The following is a 16,409-nucleotide window of genomic DNA, read 5'->3' as shown; positions in this document are numbered from 1 at the left end:
CTCCAAGTCTGTCAGAGAGCTAGAACCCTCAAATTTTCTTCTCTCAAAGAAGAATTATATAATGTGCCTTTCACTCTTCTGGAACTGGAAGCAACACTCTCTGCGTGCTGATCATCGGCAGCTGGGCCTGGTGGCATTCATATTCGTATGCTACTGCATTTACATCAGTCAGCCCTTGTAGTCCTCTTACTGTTTAATCTTATTTGGTCACAAGGAGTTCTTCCCCAGCTGTGGAACTCTGCCATTGTTCTACCTTTTCACAAACCTGACTATGGGACATGATGCCTCCCTCTACCGTCCCATTGCTCTTAAATTTTCCAGTAGTAAAATTTACCAAATTACTTTCACTAGATGTTCAGCCGTCTCTGATCATTATTTGTACCTATACGGATCATGTATCCCAGAACGTTGATAAGGTCAGGTTTCTCGGCCTTCTGTTTAACCGTAGGTTATCCTGGAAACCTCATATAGCTTCCTGAAGGCAACTTGTCATAGCCAGCAGAACCTAAAAACACTCGTTCATCTTTCGTGGAGAGCTGATCGTAGAACTCTCCTTCACTTACATTCAGCCCTAATTTTATCGAAACTTAATTATGGTGACAAAATCTATTCTGCGGCCTATCCTGCAACTCTCTCTAGCCTTAATCCCATCCATCACCAGGGATTACGTTTTTGCCTCGGTGTGCTTCGCTCTTCGCCTGTTGAGAGACTCTATGCAGAAGTAAATATTCCATCCTTATCCGATCGTCATGATGCTAATTACCTTCACTATTATGTACGATCTCATGACCTTCACAATTATTCCATGTATAGGATAGCCACTGATGTAAGCAGACGTTCTTTGTTTGTTAGTCGCCCCTGTTTACTCCATCCCTTTTCTCTCCTCCTGCATTCGCTCTTGTCTTTTCTTCAGTTACCACCTTTCTGTGTTCATGTAACATCTCACTTTTCCCTTCTCCCTTGGGAAGTTCCAGTTGTTCGTGTCTGTTCTTTCCCACTGCCATGCACGTAAGCCCAACTACCTACAGTGGCTTCCTGCTCTCATTTTCTTGACCATTTCTCCTCTCATTCTTGTGCCATCGCAGTGTACACCAATGGCTCTAAGTCTTCTGACAGCGTCGGATTTGCAGCAGTGTTTCCCGACAGTGTCGTGCGAGGGCATGTATTATCCTCGGCATTTTTATGGCTGAATTGTATGCCATTCTTGTAGCACTTATCTGTATTGTATCTATGCCTGTGCCACCATCTGTGGTCATTTCAAACTCCCTTAGTGCTTTACAGGCTATACAAAAATTTGATGCACCTCACACCCAAGTTCTTCGTATCCAACTTTGGTTACGTCATATCTCTAGCATGGTTATGATGACGTTCAGGGCAATGAACAGGCAGACACTGCTGCGTGGTCAGCAGTACATGACCTCCCAGTTTCATGTAGAGGTGTTCCATTCACAGACTATTTTGCTCTAACTGCTACTCACTTTTGTACCTGTTGGCAAAAACATTGGTCTGATCACCTCCATAACAAACTTCATTCTATTAAACCGAGTGTACGTTTCTGGGCATCTTCATGTCATTAATGTTGAGGTTGGGAGACTACTCTCTCTCTTCTTCGCATCGGCCACTCTCGTCTTACTCACGGGTATCTCATGGAGAGGCGCCCTATTCCTGTCTGTGAGCATTTCCAGGTTCCAGTATCTGTTAGCCACATTCTGTTAGACTGCTCACTCTATCAACGAGTACACAGAAGTTACCTCCAACTCCACTGTTCTTTCTTTACCTTCCCTTCTTGCTGATGGACCCTCCTTTAATCCAGACTCATTGACTTTTTGACAGCAACTGATTTAGTATACAAACTCTGATGATGATACCTCTAGCACTCTCCTCAGTCCTTTCTACCTCAAACTCTAGCTACCTTCTACCCCTGCACTATCCACTGCCCTGCTGCACTCCATAACCTAATAATCATCCCTCTCCATCTTGCTACCCAATACCAGTGCATCCTTGTCCTGCTGCGCTGTATAACCCTTGTGGTTTAGCGATTCTCTTTCATTATAATGATAATAATTAGAAAACCTGCAAGTTAAATAATGAGAAACTTGGGCACAATTTCGGAGTTCTTCAATACCTGCCTAAACTGTAGTCATGACCTACTTACACTAGTGGAAATTCCCACTAGTGGCTCCACTTCCTTCTGCTTCAACTCACCTGATTTCAGTATATAAGTCAAGCATATGCTCTACTTTTCTCAAGATTGAACACATCAGCTCCCAGCTGAGGGATTGATTACCTCAAACTCCTCCTTATCTTCCACTGTTCTTCTCTGTACTGCATTAAAGAAGCCAGTGGTTGGCGAAAAGATTCCACAGTAAAGATTCCCAAATATTGCTGAAGTATATCAATCTTCAGTAGTGTGAGAAAACACCTTGTAATAGCCTTTTAAGTAATAAGCGAAAACCATGATGGATGAAAAACAAATCAGACAAAAACCAGTTTAGTCCTCATTCAAGGAAACGTTCGTTATTAATTGTATATATAAAAATATATTTGCTATTACCTCAGCTTGGGTGCTGCACTTGGCCTCATCAGTATACCATGAAGAGTTTGAAGTGATGATGTAACTCAAAGCAACACCGACCAGCCGTCCTGTTGTTTGTTCTCTGCTGCCCACTGACACTCCAGACTCCAGACATTGTTTAATATCTTCTTCATCTCTTCTGGTGGCTGAGGTAACACCAACACTCATGTACTACAAGTGTGAAAATAATGCCAGTGAAAATACAAAGGAAAAAATGTAAGAATTTATTAAGATATTTTCTCATTAAATTTTTCGTTATTACTGATACTCAATTATTCACCAAAATTAGAAATTATTGGATTATCAAGTATCAAACAATGTTCAGTTTTACATAATTAATGTTGATCTGTTTTGCATATACAAAGTTCAGTTTTAATGGTAATTTTCCTTTATTATCTACCTATCCAATATTTATTTTCTTATACTGTACTTCAGTTCTTGGAATTCCTTTCAAAGTTTTCAATGCTTAATTCATAATATCTTAATGTTCATGTAATTTAAGTCCCTTTCTCTTCCAAAACTCTAATTATATTATTATTCTAAAGCTACTGTAACCTTCTCCATCTGCAGTGACTTTACATTATGTTATATATTGGATAATATGTAGTATAATGTAATATACAACATTTCTCAGCTTGGTTAAACATAGGTGATACTAAATGAAGGTAAGTGACATTGTAAAGCAGGATAATATCTTGTGTGGTTTTATTCTCTCTCTCCTGCTGCACACACACACACACACACACACACACACACACACACACACACACACACACACATACACACACACACACACACACATACACACACACACACACACACACACACATACACACACACACACACACACTCCACCACTTGACACAAACACTTGACACAAACACGTACCCCCCCTCCCCTAACCACCTCTCCCCCTTCCCTAACCACTTCACCTTAGCCACCTACCCCTCCCCCAAACCACCTAACCCCTCCCCAAACCGTCTAACCCCCCCAACTACCTCCCTCCCTCCAATAACCATCCTCCCCCTCCCCCATAACCATCCATCCCCTCTCTCCCTCAAACCATCTAACCCCCTCCCCCAACTATCTCTACCCCTCCAATAACCATCCTCCCCCTCCCCCACAACCATCCATCCCCTCTCCTAACCATCTATTCCCCTCCCCCTAACCAGGATGAGGACAAGGGGCTCCAAGGACGAATCTGGGAGGGAGGAATGGGAGGTAGAGCTCAAAAAAAGGGAGGAAGACTGGGGAAGGAGATTAGATGAGCTAGAAAGGAAGATGGAAGAGAGGTTAGCAGCAGAATGCAGAAGGTGGAAGCAACAGGCCACAGCAGCAGAAATCAAGATAGAGAGATTAGAAGAGGAGCTGAGACATCTGAAACAGCACAGAGACAAAGATAATGCAGAAGTAGCATCGGCAATGGCTACATCAAACACAGACAACAGGTCTGAAGGAAGCATGGAAACTAAACTGTATGCAGAGGTCCTGTCAAACCCACATGGGGCCAAAACAAAGACAGGGAGCACACTAGGACAGAATGAGAGGTTGGAAGACATTGAAGGAACTAGGACATGTGCAAGGACCTTACCAGATACCTGTGGGGGCCAGGAGCAGGTGAGCAGGAAGGATAAACCAAGAAGCATAGGGGCAATAACTAGGGAAGGGACTGAAGGAAGGAACACTCCACGGGAAGGAACTAAAACACATCAGAGGATGCAATGGGAGTCACAGTGGGAGGTGGAAAGGGAAAGATCCGTGTTTGTCTATGGGCTAGACGAAGCTAAAGGGGAAACTTATGATGAAAGAAAGCAGGAGGAGAAAAAAGCGATTGAAGATATCATGAAGGTGATAGACGAGGGGGACATGACCCAGGTGGCAAATTTTCGGAGAATTGGGTGGTTCACAAAGAAAAGGAATCGGCCTCTCAAAGTAATTTTCAAGGCAGAATCAACCCGAACCATGATCCTGCAGGAGAAAGCATGGCTGAGAGGCAAGCAGGAGTTCCGGAGTGTGTACCTCGATCGAGACAGAACACAGGACGAAAGGAAGACAATGAAAGAGAGAGTTCAAAAACGAAAGGAGAAATGGGAGAAAATGAAAAAAGAGAGCAGAATAATCCAGGAACAAATGGAAGGACAAGCGCACCCCCCAGAAACACCTGCAGAAGGACTCCAGCCACGACACCCCAAAGGCAACTGAACAATCCAAACCAACCATCACACACGGATCCCTCTGTTTCCACCCCCCACACCACAGTTACAGTATTAGAACAGAAGTTGAAGGTTTGGTACACAAATGCAGATGGATTAACGAATAAACATGAGGAATGGCAAGAAAGAATCAATGAGAAGTCCCCAGACATCATAGCAGTTACAGAAACAAAACTCACGGAGACAATAGCAGATGCAATCTTCCCACCAGGATACCAGATCATGAGGAAAGATAGAAGGGGCAGGGGGGGAGGTGGAGTTGCTCTGCTCGTAAAAAACAGATGGAAATTCGAGAAAATGGAAGGAATAGATGAGACGGGAGAAAGAGACTACATAGCAGGTACACTTCAGTCTGGGGAACACAAAGTGGTCATTGCAGTGATGTATAATCCACCACAGAACTGCAGGAGGCCAAGAGAGGAATATGAAGAGAGCAACAGAGCAATGGTGGACACACTTGCTGAGGTGGCAAGAAGTGCTCACTCCAGCAGAGCAAAGTTGCTGGTTATGGGGGATTTCAACCACAGGGAGATTGACTGGGAAAACCTGGAGCCACATGGGGGTCCCGAAACATGGAGAGCCAGGATGTTGGACGTGGTGCTGGAAAACCTCATGCACCAACATGTTAAGGACACTACCAGAGTGAGAGGGGAGGATGAACCAGCAAGATTGGACCTTGTGTTCACCCTGGGCAGCTCAGATATTGAGGACATCAAGTATGAGAGTCCCCTAGGAGCTAGCGACCACGTGGTTCTGTGCTTTGAATACATAGTAGAGCTGCAAGTGAAGAGAATAACAGGAGTTGAATGGGAAAAGCCTGGCTATAAAAGAGGGGACTACATAGGGTTGAAGAACTTCCTGCTGGAGGTCCAGTGGGACAGAGAACTGGCAGGAAAGCCAGTAAAAGAACTGATGGAATATGTAACAACAAAATGCAAGGAGGCAGTGGAAAGGTTTATTCCCATGGGCAACAGTAACAACGGGAAGACCAGAACGAGCCCCTGGTTTACCCGACGGTGTAAGGAAAACAAAATGCAATAGTGAATGGAAAAAGTACAGAAGGCAGAGAACACACGAAAATAGGGAGATCAGTCGCAGAGCCAGGAATGAGTGCGTACAGGTAAGGAGGGAGGCCCAGCGACAGTATGAAAATGACATAGCATCGAGAATCAAGACTGACCCGAAACTGTTGTATAGCCACATCAGGAGGAAGACAACAGTCAAAGACCAGGTGATCAGATTAAGGACAGAAGGTGGAGAACTCACAAGAAATGATCAGGAGGTATGTGAGGAGCTGAACAGGAGATTTAAGTAAGTTTTTACAGTAGAGACAGGAAGGGCTGTGGGAAGACAGCACAGAAGGGAACATCAAGAGGGAATATACCAACAAGTGTTGGATGACATACAGACAACTGAGGAGGAGGTGAAGAAGCTCTTAAGTGACCTTGACACCTCAAAGGCGATGGGACCGAACAACATCTCCCCATGGGTCCTTAGAGAAGGAGCAGAGATGCTGTGCGTGCCTCTAACCACAATCTTCAACACATCCCTTGAAACTGGGCAACTACCTGAGAAATGGAAGACAGCTAATGTAGTCCCCATATTTAAGAAAGGAAACAGAAACGAGGCACTAAACTACAGACCTGTGTCTCTGACATGTATTGTGTGCAAAGTCATGGAGAAGATTATCAGGAGGAGAGTGGTCGAACACCTGGAAAGGAACAAGATTATAAATGAAAACCAGCATGGGTTCATGGAAGGCAAATCTTGTATCACAAACCTCCTGGAGTTTTATGACAAGGTAACAGAAGTAAGACACGAGAGAGAGGGGTGGGTAGATTGCGTTTTCCTAGACTGCAGGAAGGCCTTTGACACAGTTCCCCACAAGAGATTAGTGCAGAAGCTGGAGGATCAGGCGCACGTAAAAGGGAGGGCACTGCAATGGATAAGGGAATACCTGACAGGGAGGCAGCAACGAGTCATGGTACGTGAAGAGGTATCACAGTGGGCGCCTGTTACGAGCGGGCTCCAACAGGGGTCAGTTCTAGGACCAGTGCTATTTTTGATATATGTGAACGACATGATGGAAGGAATAGACTCTGAGGTGTCCCTGTTCGCAGATGACGTGAAGTTGATGAGAAGAATTAAATCGGACGAGGATGAGGCAGGACTGCAAAGAGACCTGAACAGGCTGGACATGTGGTCCAGCAACTGGCTTCTCGAATTCAGTCCAGCCAAATGCAAAGTCATGAAGATTGGGGAGGGGCAAAGAAGACTGCAGACAGAGTATAGGCTAGGTGGACAAAGACTGCAGACCTCACTCAGGGAGAAAGACCTTGGGGTGACCATAACACCGAGCACGTCACCGGAGGCACACATCAACTAAATAACCGCTGCAGCATACGGGCGCCTGGCAAACCTGAGAATAGCGTTCCGATACCTTAATAAGGAATCGTTCAAGACACTGTACACTGTGTATGTTAGGCCCATACTGGAGTATGCAGCACCAGTCTGGAACCCACACCTGGTCAAGCACGTCAAGAAGTTAGAGAAAGTACAAAGGTTTGCAACAAGGCTAGTCCTAGAGCTCGAGGGAATGTCGTACGAGGAAAGGTTAAGGGAAATCGGACTGACGACACTGGAGGACAGAAGGGTCAGGGGAGACATGATAACGACATACAAGATACTGCGGGGAATAGACAAGGTGGACAGAGATAGGATGTTCCAGAGAGGGGACACAGGGACAAGGGGTCACAACTGGAAGCTGAAGACTCAGACGAGTCACAGGGACGTTAGGAAGTATTTCTTCAGTCATAGAGTTGTCAGCAAGTGGAATAGCCTAGCAAGTGAAGTAGTGGAGGCAGGAACCATACATAGTTTTAAGAAGAGGTATGGCAAAGCTCAGGAAGCAGAGAGAGAGAGAGAGGATCCAGTAGCGATCAGTGAAGAGGCGGGGCCAGGAGCTGAGTCTCGACCCCTGCAACCACAATTAGGTGAGTACAATTAGGTGAGTACACACACACACATGGGTGACTTCAATCACAGGAAGATTGATTGGGAAAACCTGGAGCCACATGGGAGTCCCGAAACATGGAGAGCCAAGATGATGGATGTTATGCTGGCAAATCTCATACACCAACATGTTAGGGATACTACCAGAGAGAGAGGGGAGGACGAACCAGCAAGACTGGACCTAGTGTTCAACCTGAGTAGCTCAGACATTGAGCACATCACATATGAAAGGCCCCTTGGAGCTAGTGACCACGTGGTTATGAGCTTTGAATACATCGTGGAGCTAAAAGTGGAGAGGGTAACAGGAGTAGAAAGGGAAAAGTTAAACTATAAAAGGGGGGACTACACAGGAATGAGGATCTTCCTGCAGGAGGTTCAGTGGGAACAGGAGTTGTTAGGAAAATCAGTAAACGAAATGATGGACTTTGTAACATCAAAATGAAAGGAGGCAGGGGAAAGGTTTGTTCCCAAGGGTAACATTAATAATGGGAAGGACAGAACTATCCCTTGGTTTACCCGAAGATGCAGGGAGGCAAAAACTAAGTGCTCTGGAGAATGGAAAAAGTACAAAAGGCAAAGGACTCAGGAGAATAAAGAGATTAGTCGACGAGCCAGGAACGAGTATGCACAGATAAGTAGAGTGGCACAGTGGCAGTATGAAATGACATAGCATCGAAAGTCAAGTCTGACCCAAAACTACTCTACAGCCACATCAGGAGGAAGACAACAGTCAAGGACCAGGTAATCAGGTTGAGGAAAGAAGGTGGGGAGCTCACAAGAAACGACCAGGAGGTATGTGAGGAGCTCAGCTTGAGATTTCAGGAAGTATTTACAGTGGAGGCTGAAGGGACAATGTGAAGACAAAACTATGGAGTACAGCAACAAGAGATATACCAACAAGTGTTGGATGAATTACACACAACTGAGGAGGAGGTGGAGAAGCTCCTAAGTGACCTTGATACCTCAAAGGCGGTGGGACCGGACAATATCTCTCCATGGGTCCTTAGAGAGGGATCAGGGACACTATGTGTGCCACTAACCAAAATCTTCAATACTTCTCTTGAAACTGGGCAACTACCTGAAGTATGGAAGAAGGCAAATGTAGCCCCCATCTTTAAGAGGGGAGACAGATATGAAGAACTAAATTATAGACCAGTGTCAATGACATGTATATTATGCAAAGTCTTGGAAAAGATTATCACAGGGAAAGTGGTGGAGCACCTGGAGTGGAACAAGATTATAAACGACAGCCAGCATGGATTCATGGAAGACAAATCCTGTGTCACAAACCTACTAGAGTTTTATGACAAGGTAACTGAAGTAAACAGACACAGGAAGCCGCCCAGCCGCCGTGGAGAGAAGACGTCGTCGTTCCTGCTCTTCAGTTATCCTGAGTAATTCTCGAGCTGAGAAACTCTGAACACTGTTACTCGAGATTTTTCTTGGGTTATTCTGAGTTGTTCTTCACAAGAGCTGAGAGGAAACTTGCTTGCAGTCACTTCGAGCCCCATCCCATCAAGAGGGTAAGGCTGTGACTTGCTTGCTTGTTCCCCCCTCTCTTCCCCATCCCTCCATCCTTCCCCATCCTCCCCTCACACAAACATCTACACTGGCGCACACACTAACACACTACATACATTGCTATCCTTCTGACTTTCCTGTCTTCTTCTTTTTCGGCAACTTCGCTTTGACGAGTTAACACAAGGCATTTTGACCATCCGGTAGCCCGTGTGATTTTTTAAAATCCGGCCGATCTTTGCCTTGGGCCACGTGTCCCCCTCACCACTCGAGGGTAGGCTATCTTAGGGGCTGACCTTCATAAGTCAGCTGAAATAGGATGTTAGACTAACACCAAGGAAAGACCCTTTTAGTTAAATTAACTTATGTGCCAGATGTACCTTCCTGGACATCATGGCGCGGATAAGAGTAAGATTACGGGTTGATGGCAACCAAAAGTACAGGAAAGAAATTCTAGCATGTATTTGCTCAAATTCAACTGTTGCTCCAGTGGATGTTTTTACAACTCTCGCTGGGGTAGTACTTCTCCTCTCTTCTGAAGAAGAGTTATTTCAACTACTTAAGCAGGACGTCCTGGACAAATTGAAGACTTTGGGTATCCACCCAATTGCACCTGAAAGCTATCAAACACAACGAACGGTGTTTGTTGCCAGAATTAACAGCATCATAAGAGATAGCACAGTTACTCGACTATGGAGAAATCGAGAGGACCTTTTAGTGGTGTAGCCATCTTAGTTAAATTAGGTTATACATTTAAAAATATTCATGTTGATGAAGATAACATTCTTGCAATAGAAATGACGACGTCTCATGGCCAACTAGTGATAGTAACTGGATATTTTCCCCCGAGACAACAATATATAGAGTCAATTCCTCTACATAGGATATTAAGCAGAAACAGTCCAACAATTCTAGCAGGAGATTTTAAAGCTCATCACCCTGCCCTCTTCAACTGTGGAGCTGGTATTCCACTGGGTGACTTAAAAGAAAACAACTATTTAATATCATGACAGCCAGAAACTTGTCATTTCAAGGCCCATTCTTTAAATCGTATATTGGTCCTCATCCAGGGACACCAGATATAGTACTGACAAACAGGGACTGTGACATCTTTCACTGTCGTATATCTCCTGGTGGAAATGTAGGATCTGACCATATCCCTGTTATAATACAACTACAAACTTCTCCATTTAGAATACCTGTACCTCCTAAATCCAATCTTAACACCCTAGGATTTGACCCCTTCAGGGCATTTCTGGGTGAGGATGAAATTGTGTCAGTGGAAAATCTACCTTCCAGTGCAATCGATGACGCGATCAGGTCCCTTCAAAATCGAATAATTGAAGCTACTAATGCAACTTGCCAATTAGCTTCCACAAAGATCTATCAACAATATAAACCTACTAGGGAAATTAGAGACACTTTAAGAAATTATCAAGCAGAATGTTGAAGGCATCTTCAAACGCGACAACCACCAGTAGCTACATTGCACAGATTGAGACAAAAATTAATTAACATGATTAGTCATCACATACGTGACTTATAGAAATTGCTAGTTCTCCAAGCTGATCAGTATAAACGTGAGCCAGCAAAATTTTGGAGTAAGATCAGACAACTGTTAGGGGCAAAGCACAAGGCTCCTAACTACCTAATTCATACCTTCAGTGATGAGGATGGTGAAGTTGTTGAGATAAAACTTGAAGATCCACAGGACCAGGCTAATTTGATGGGCGATATATGAGAGAAAATTCTCTCCCACAATAACAGTCGTCGATTTAATAATAATCACTATCAGTTGGTCAATAAATGGAGAGATGAGAACTTAGATGATCTACAACCACTACCTTCTATCAATACATCAACTCTTGAAGATGCCCACCCGCTTACTAGACCTATTACATTACTCGAGATGAGTCAGGTTATTGGAAGAATGCGCAATAGAGCCCCTGGTCTCTCTGGAATAACAATGAAACAAATAAAGTTCCTACCCAGAAATTGTAAACAGTCTTTGGTTAATATCTTTAATGCCATCTTGGCCTCAGGACATTTTCCAGTGGTTTTTAAGACTGCTAGGATGATCTTTCTTGGTAAGCCCAATAAAGACATTCACCAACCTGGGAACTATAGACCTATATCTTTACTTGAAGTCACTGGAAAAGCTCTTGAGAAGATCATTTCCAACAGACTGAACTACTATATGGAGTTTAATCATCTTTTTACTGAAAAAACAATTTGGCTTTAAAACACATAGAGGTACCAATCATGCAATAAATATTATTTTCGATACTGTAGCAAGTCTAAAACATCAGGGCAATCTTGCCTTAATTGCCACCAGAGATGTTCATAAAGCTTTTGATAGCTTATGGCAAGATGGTCTTATATACAAACTCATTGACCTACCAGACCATAACTGGACTTTTCTCAGATTAATATATAATTTCTTAACTCAAAGAAAAATCATTCCCACCTTTCATGGCAGGTCGGCAGAGCCTTTTATACCAACAGCTGGTGTCCCACAAGGTTCTTGCCTTAGTCCAATTCTCTTCAACATTTATGTGAATGACCTTCCTCAACCAGAGTTTAATGATACAATTGTGACACAGTTTGCAGATGATGTTATTCATGTCGTCTCATGAACTCCGGTAACAGGAAATTACAAGTATGAGAGAGTCAAAGAAAAAATGAATATTTAACTTCGTCGAACATCTAATTGGGAAAAGAAATGGAGAATTACGACTAACCCTGACAAAGTCCTGGTCAGCACGATAGGATGTTTTGCATCAACCATCGAAGATAAAGGGGGTATCTCCATCAGAGGTACACCTGTAGCCATTAGAAACCCCAACAAGATCTTGGGATATGAAATAGACAGGCTGCTCCACTCAACATCTCATGTAACTAAAAAGACCAACAAAGCCAAAGCTGGTCTTAACAGTCTCTTTCGATTCAATCAAGCCCCTCCAGATGTCAAAAAACATCTGTATAAAATGATAATAAAACCTATACTCGAATATCCATGTGTCTCAATGACATTAACAACACAGACCAACATGTTACGGTTGCAACGGGTCCAGAATAGAGCTCTTCGCTTCATTACGGGCACCAGGAGGAGAGACAGAGTTAAAATGGCAGATTTACACGTACAACAAGATATAACTGCCTTAAATGTACGCCTTGACACCCTGAAAAAGAAACAACTCTATACAATGCAAGAACTCTACATGCCAGATAGAGAACATCCTCTAAAAGTTGAAAATACCACGGATTATATCATCAATACTCCTCCTCACAGGACTCAAAGAATGACTCTCCCACAGATGGTCCATCGTTTTATCCATAAAGATGATTACCATCGACATATAATATTGAGCAACCTCCCTGCAGATGAAGATGATTGGGTAACACCAGAACCCTTCTATGTTTACTGAGAAAATCATCGCCCCCAATTGGGGAGACATCTTACATAACATTCTTCTGTAAAAATTATGCTATACTTACTATGGCTGGACACCACCTGTAAGAAGCCATTGTCAAGTTATTCTTTAAAAACTGGCCAGGAAATTATTGCCTTTATTGTCGCTTAAATATCCGTTGTGCAATCGCAAAAAAAAGGCAATTGCAACTTGTATATTTACTACCAATTCCGAGTCATGTACTTATATATCTGTTATATCTATGTGACTCTGATGGGTTAGTCTTATACCTCTTAAAGAATATCTTATTATTTCACATACACTTTTTAAATTACACATTACACCAAAGTGGTTGGGCCACTTACCTTTTATATCCTACCTCTCTCCCCCCTCCCACCCTTTTCCAATATTTCTACCCTTATCCATCCTTCTTCCTTACCCATCTTACAAAAGCTCTGGTTATAAGAAGAAGAAGAAGAAGAAGAAGTAACTGAAGAAATGAGAGGGAGGGTTGAGTTGATTGAATTTTCTTGGACTGCAAGAAGGCCTTCGACACAGTTTCTCACAAGAGATTAGTACAGAAGCTAGAGGAACAGGCACATGTAACAGGAAGGGCATTGCAACGGATCAGAGAATACCTAACAGGGAGGCGTCAGCAAGTCATGGTCCGTGATGAGGTATCACAGTGGGCGCCAGTGACGAGCGGGGTCCCACAGGGGTCAGTCCTGGGACCAGTGCTATTCTTGGTATATGTGAACGACATGACAGAAGGAATAGACTCAGAGGTGTCCCTGTTTGCAGATGATGTGAAGTTAATGAGGAGAATTAAATCAGACGCAGACCAGACAGGTCTACAAAGAGACCTGGACAGGCTGGATGTGTGGTCCAGAAACTGGCTCCCAGAATTTAACCCAAAGTCATGAAGATCGGAGGAGGACAAAGAAGACCGCAGACAGAGTATAGGCTAGGAGGCCAAAGGCTGCAAACCTCACTCAAGGAGAAAGACCTAGGAGTGAGTATAATACCGAATACATCGCCAGAAGCACACATTAACCAGATAACTGCAGCAGCATATGGGCACTTGACAAACCTGAGAATAGCATTCCGGTACCTCAGTAAGGAATCGTTCAAGACTTTATATACTGTGTACATCAGGCCACTACTGGAGTACGCAGCACCAGTTTGGAACCCACACCTGGTCAAACACGTCAAGAAATTAGAGAAAGTGCAAAGGTTTGCAACAAGGCTAGTTCCAGAGCTAAGGGGAATGTCCTATGAAGAAAGGTTAAGGGAAATCGGTCTGACGACACTGGAGGACAGGAGGGTCAGGGGAGACATGATAACGACATACAAAATATTGCCTGGAATAGACAAGGTGGACAGAGACAGGATGTTCCAGAGAGGGGACACAGAAACAAGGGGTCACAATTGGAAGGTGAAGATGCAGATGAATCAAAGGGATGTTAGGAAGTATTTCTTCTGTCATAGAGTAGTTAGGAAGTTGAATAGTCTGGCAAGCGATGTAGTGGAGGCAGGAACTATACATAGTTTTAAGACGAGGTATGATAGAGCTGATGGAGCAGGGGGAGCGAGGACCTAGTAGTGGTCGGTGAAGAGGCGGGGCCAGGAGCTGAGTCTCGAGCCCTGCAACCACAATTAGGTGAATTAGGTGAGTACACACACACACACACACACACACCAGGTGTGGATTCCAAACTGATGCTGCATACTCCGGCCCATACTGGAGTACGCAGCACCAGTTTGGAATCCACTCCTGCTCAAGCACGTCAAGACATTAGAGAAAGTGCAAAGGTTTGCAACAAGACTAGTCCCAGAGCTAAGGGGATTGTCCTACGAAGGAAGGTTAAGGAAAATCGGCCTGACGACACTGGAGGACAGGAGGGTCAGGGGAGACATGATAACGACATATAAAATACTGCGCAGAATAGACAAGGTGGAAAAAGACGTGATGTTACAGAGATGGGACACAGAAACAAGAGGTCACAATTGAAAGTTGAAGACTCAGATGAATCAAAGGGATGTTAGGAAGTATTTCTTCAGTCATAGAGTAGTCAGGCCGTGGAATAGCCTAGAAAGTGACGTAGTGGAGGCGGAAACCATACATAGTTTTAAGACGAGGTTTGATAAAGCTCATGAAAAAGGGAGAGAGAGGACCTAGTAGCAATCAGTTAAGAGGTAGGGCCAGGAGCTATGACTCGACCCCTGCAACCACAAATAGGTGAGTGCAAATAGGTGAGTACACACACACACTGGCACTGGGACAGAGAAATGGCAGGGAAGTCAATTAAACTAGATGATTGAACATGTGACAACAATATGCAAGGAAACTGAGGAGAGGTTTGTACCCAAGGGTAACAGGAATAAAGAAAAAGCCAGGATGAGCTCATGGTTCACCCAAAGGTGCAGGGAGGCAAAAACCAAGTGTGCTAGGGAATGGAAAAAGTATAGAAGGCAAAGGACCCAGGAGAATAAGGAGAGCAGTAGTAGATCCAGAAATGAATATGCACAGGTAAGAAGGGAGGCGCAATGACAATAAGATAATGACATAGCAGCAAAAGCCAACTCTGACCCAAAGCTGCTGTACAGCCACATCAGGAGGAAAACAACAGTCAAGGACCAGATAATCAGGCTAAGGAAGGAAGGAGGATAAATCACAAGAAACGACTGTGAAGTATGTGAGGAAGTCAACATGAGATTCAAAGAAGTGTTCACAGAGGAGACAGAAGGGACTCCAGAAAGACAGAGAAGTGGGGTACACCACCAAGTGTCGAACACAATATATACAACGTAGGAAGAAGTGAAGAGGCTTCCGAGCGAGCTAGACACCTCAAAGGCAATGGGGCCTGATAATATCTCTCCAAGGATCCTGGGAGAGGGAGCAGAGGCGCTATATGTACCCCTAACAACAATATTCAACACATTTATTGACAAAGGGAGATTACCTGAGGTTTGGAAGACAGCAAATGTAATCCCAATTTTTAAAAAAGGGGACAAACAAAAAGCACTAAACTATAGACCAGTGTCACTGACATGTATAGCATGCAAAGTCATGGAGAAGATTATCAAGAGAAAAGTGGTGGTACACAGCCAACACGGTTTCAGGGATGGGAAATCCTGTGCCACAAACCTACTGGAGTTCTATGACAGGGTGACAGCAGTAAGACAAGAGAGAGAGGGGTGGGTAGATTGCATTTTCTTGAACTGTAAGAAGGCGTTTGACAAATTTCCACTCAAGAGATTTGTGCAAAAACTGGAGGACCAGGCAGGAATAACAGGATCAGGGAATACTTGTCAGGAAGACAGCAGCGAGTCATGGTACGTGGCGAGGTGTCATAGTGGGCATCTGTGACGAGTGGGGTTCCACAGGGGTTCCTAGGACCGGTGCTGTTTCTGGTATTCGTGAATGACATGACGGAAGGAATAGACTTCGAAGTGTCCCTGTTTGAAGATTATGTGAAGTTGGTGAGAAGAATTCAATCGGGCGAGGACCAGGCAGAACTACAAAGGGATCTGGACAGGCTGCAGGCCTGGTCCAGCAATCGGCTCCTGGAGTTCAACCCCACCAAGTGCAAACTCATGAAGATTGAGGAAGGCCAAAGAAGACCACAGACAGATTACTGTCTAGGGGGCCAGAGACTACAAACCTCACTCAAGGAA

At 44.1% G+C, this 16,409-nt stretch overlaps 1 protein-coding gene across 1 annotated transcript in view; it reads right to left on the bottom strand.

Moving 5' to 3' along the window:
- Positions 1-16,409, bottom strand: part of LOC128698402 (uncharacterized) — a 151,187-nt gene that overhangs the window by 85,120 nt on the left and 49,658 nt on the right. Inside the window, exon 3 of the mRNA XM_070104511.1 lies at positions 2,555-2,746. Coding sequence (XP_069960612.1) covers positions 2,555-2,746 — 192 coding nt within the window. The remainder of the gene's footprint in view (positions 1-2,554; positions 2,747-16,409) is intronic.

This window comes from Cherax quadricarinatus, chromosome 92 (assembly GCF_038502225.1).
Source record: "Cherax quadricarinatus isolate ZL_2023a chromosome 92, ASM3850222v1, whole genome shotgun sequence".
Classification (NCBI taxonomy): domain Eukaryota; kingdom Metazoa; phylum Arthropoda; class Malacostraca; order Decapoda; family Parastacidae; genus Cherax; species Cherax quadricarinatus.
Note: the sequence above shows the minus strand (reverse complement) of the source record. Positions and strands in the feature narration are given on the sequence as shown.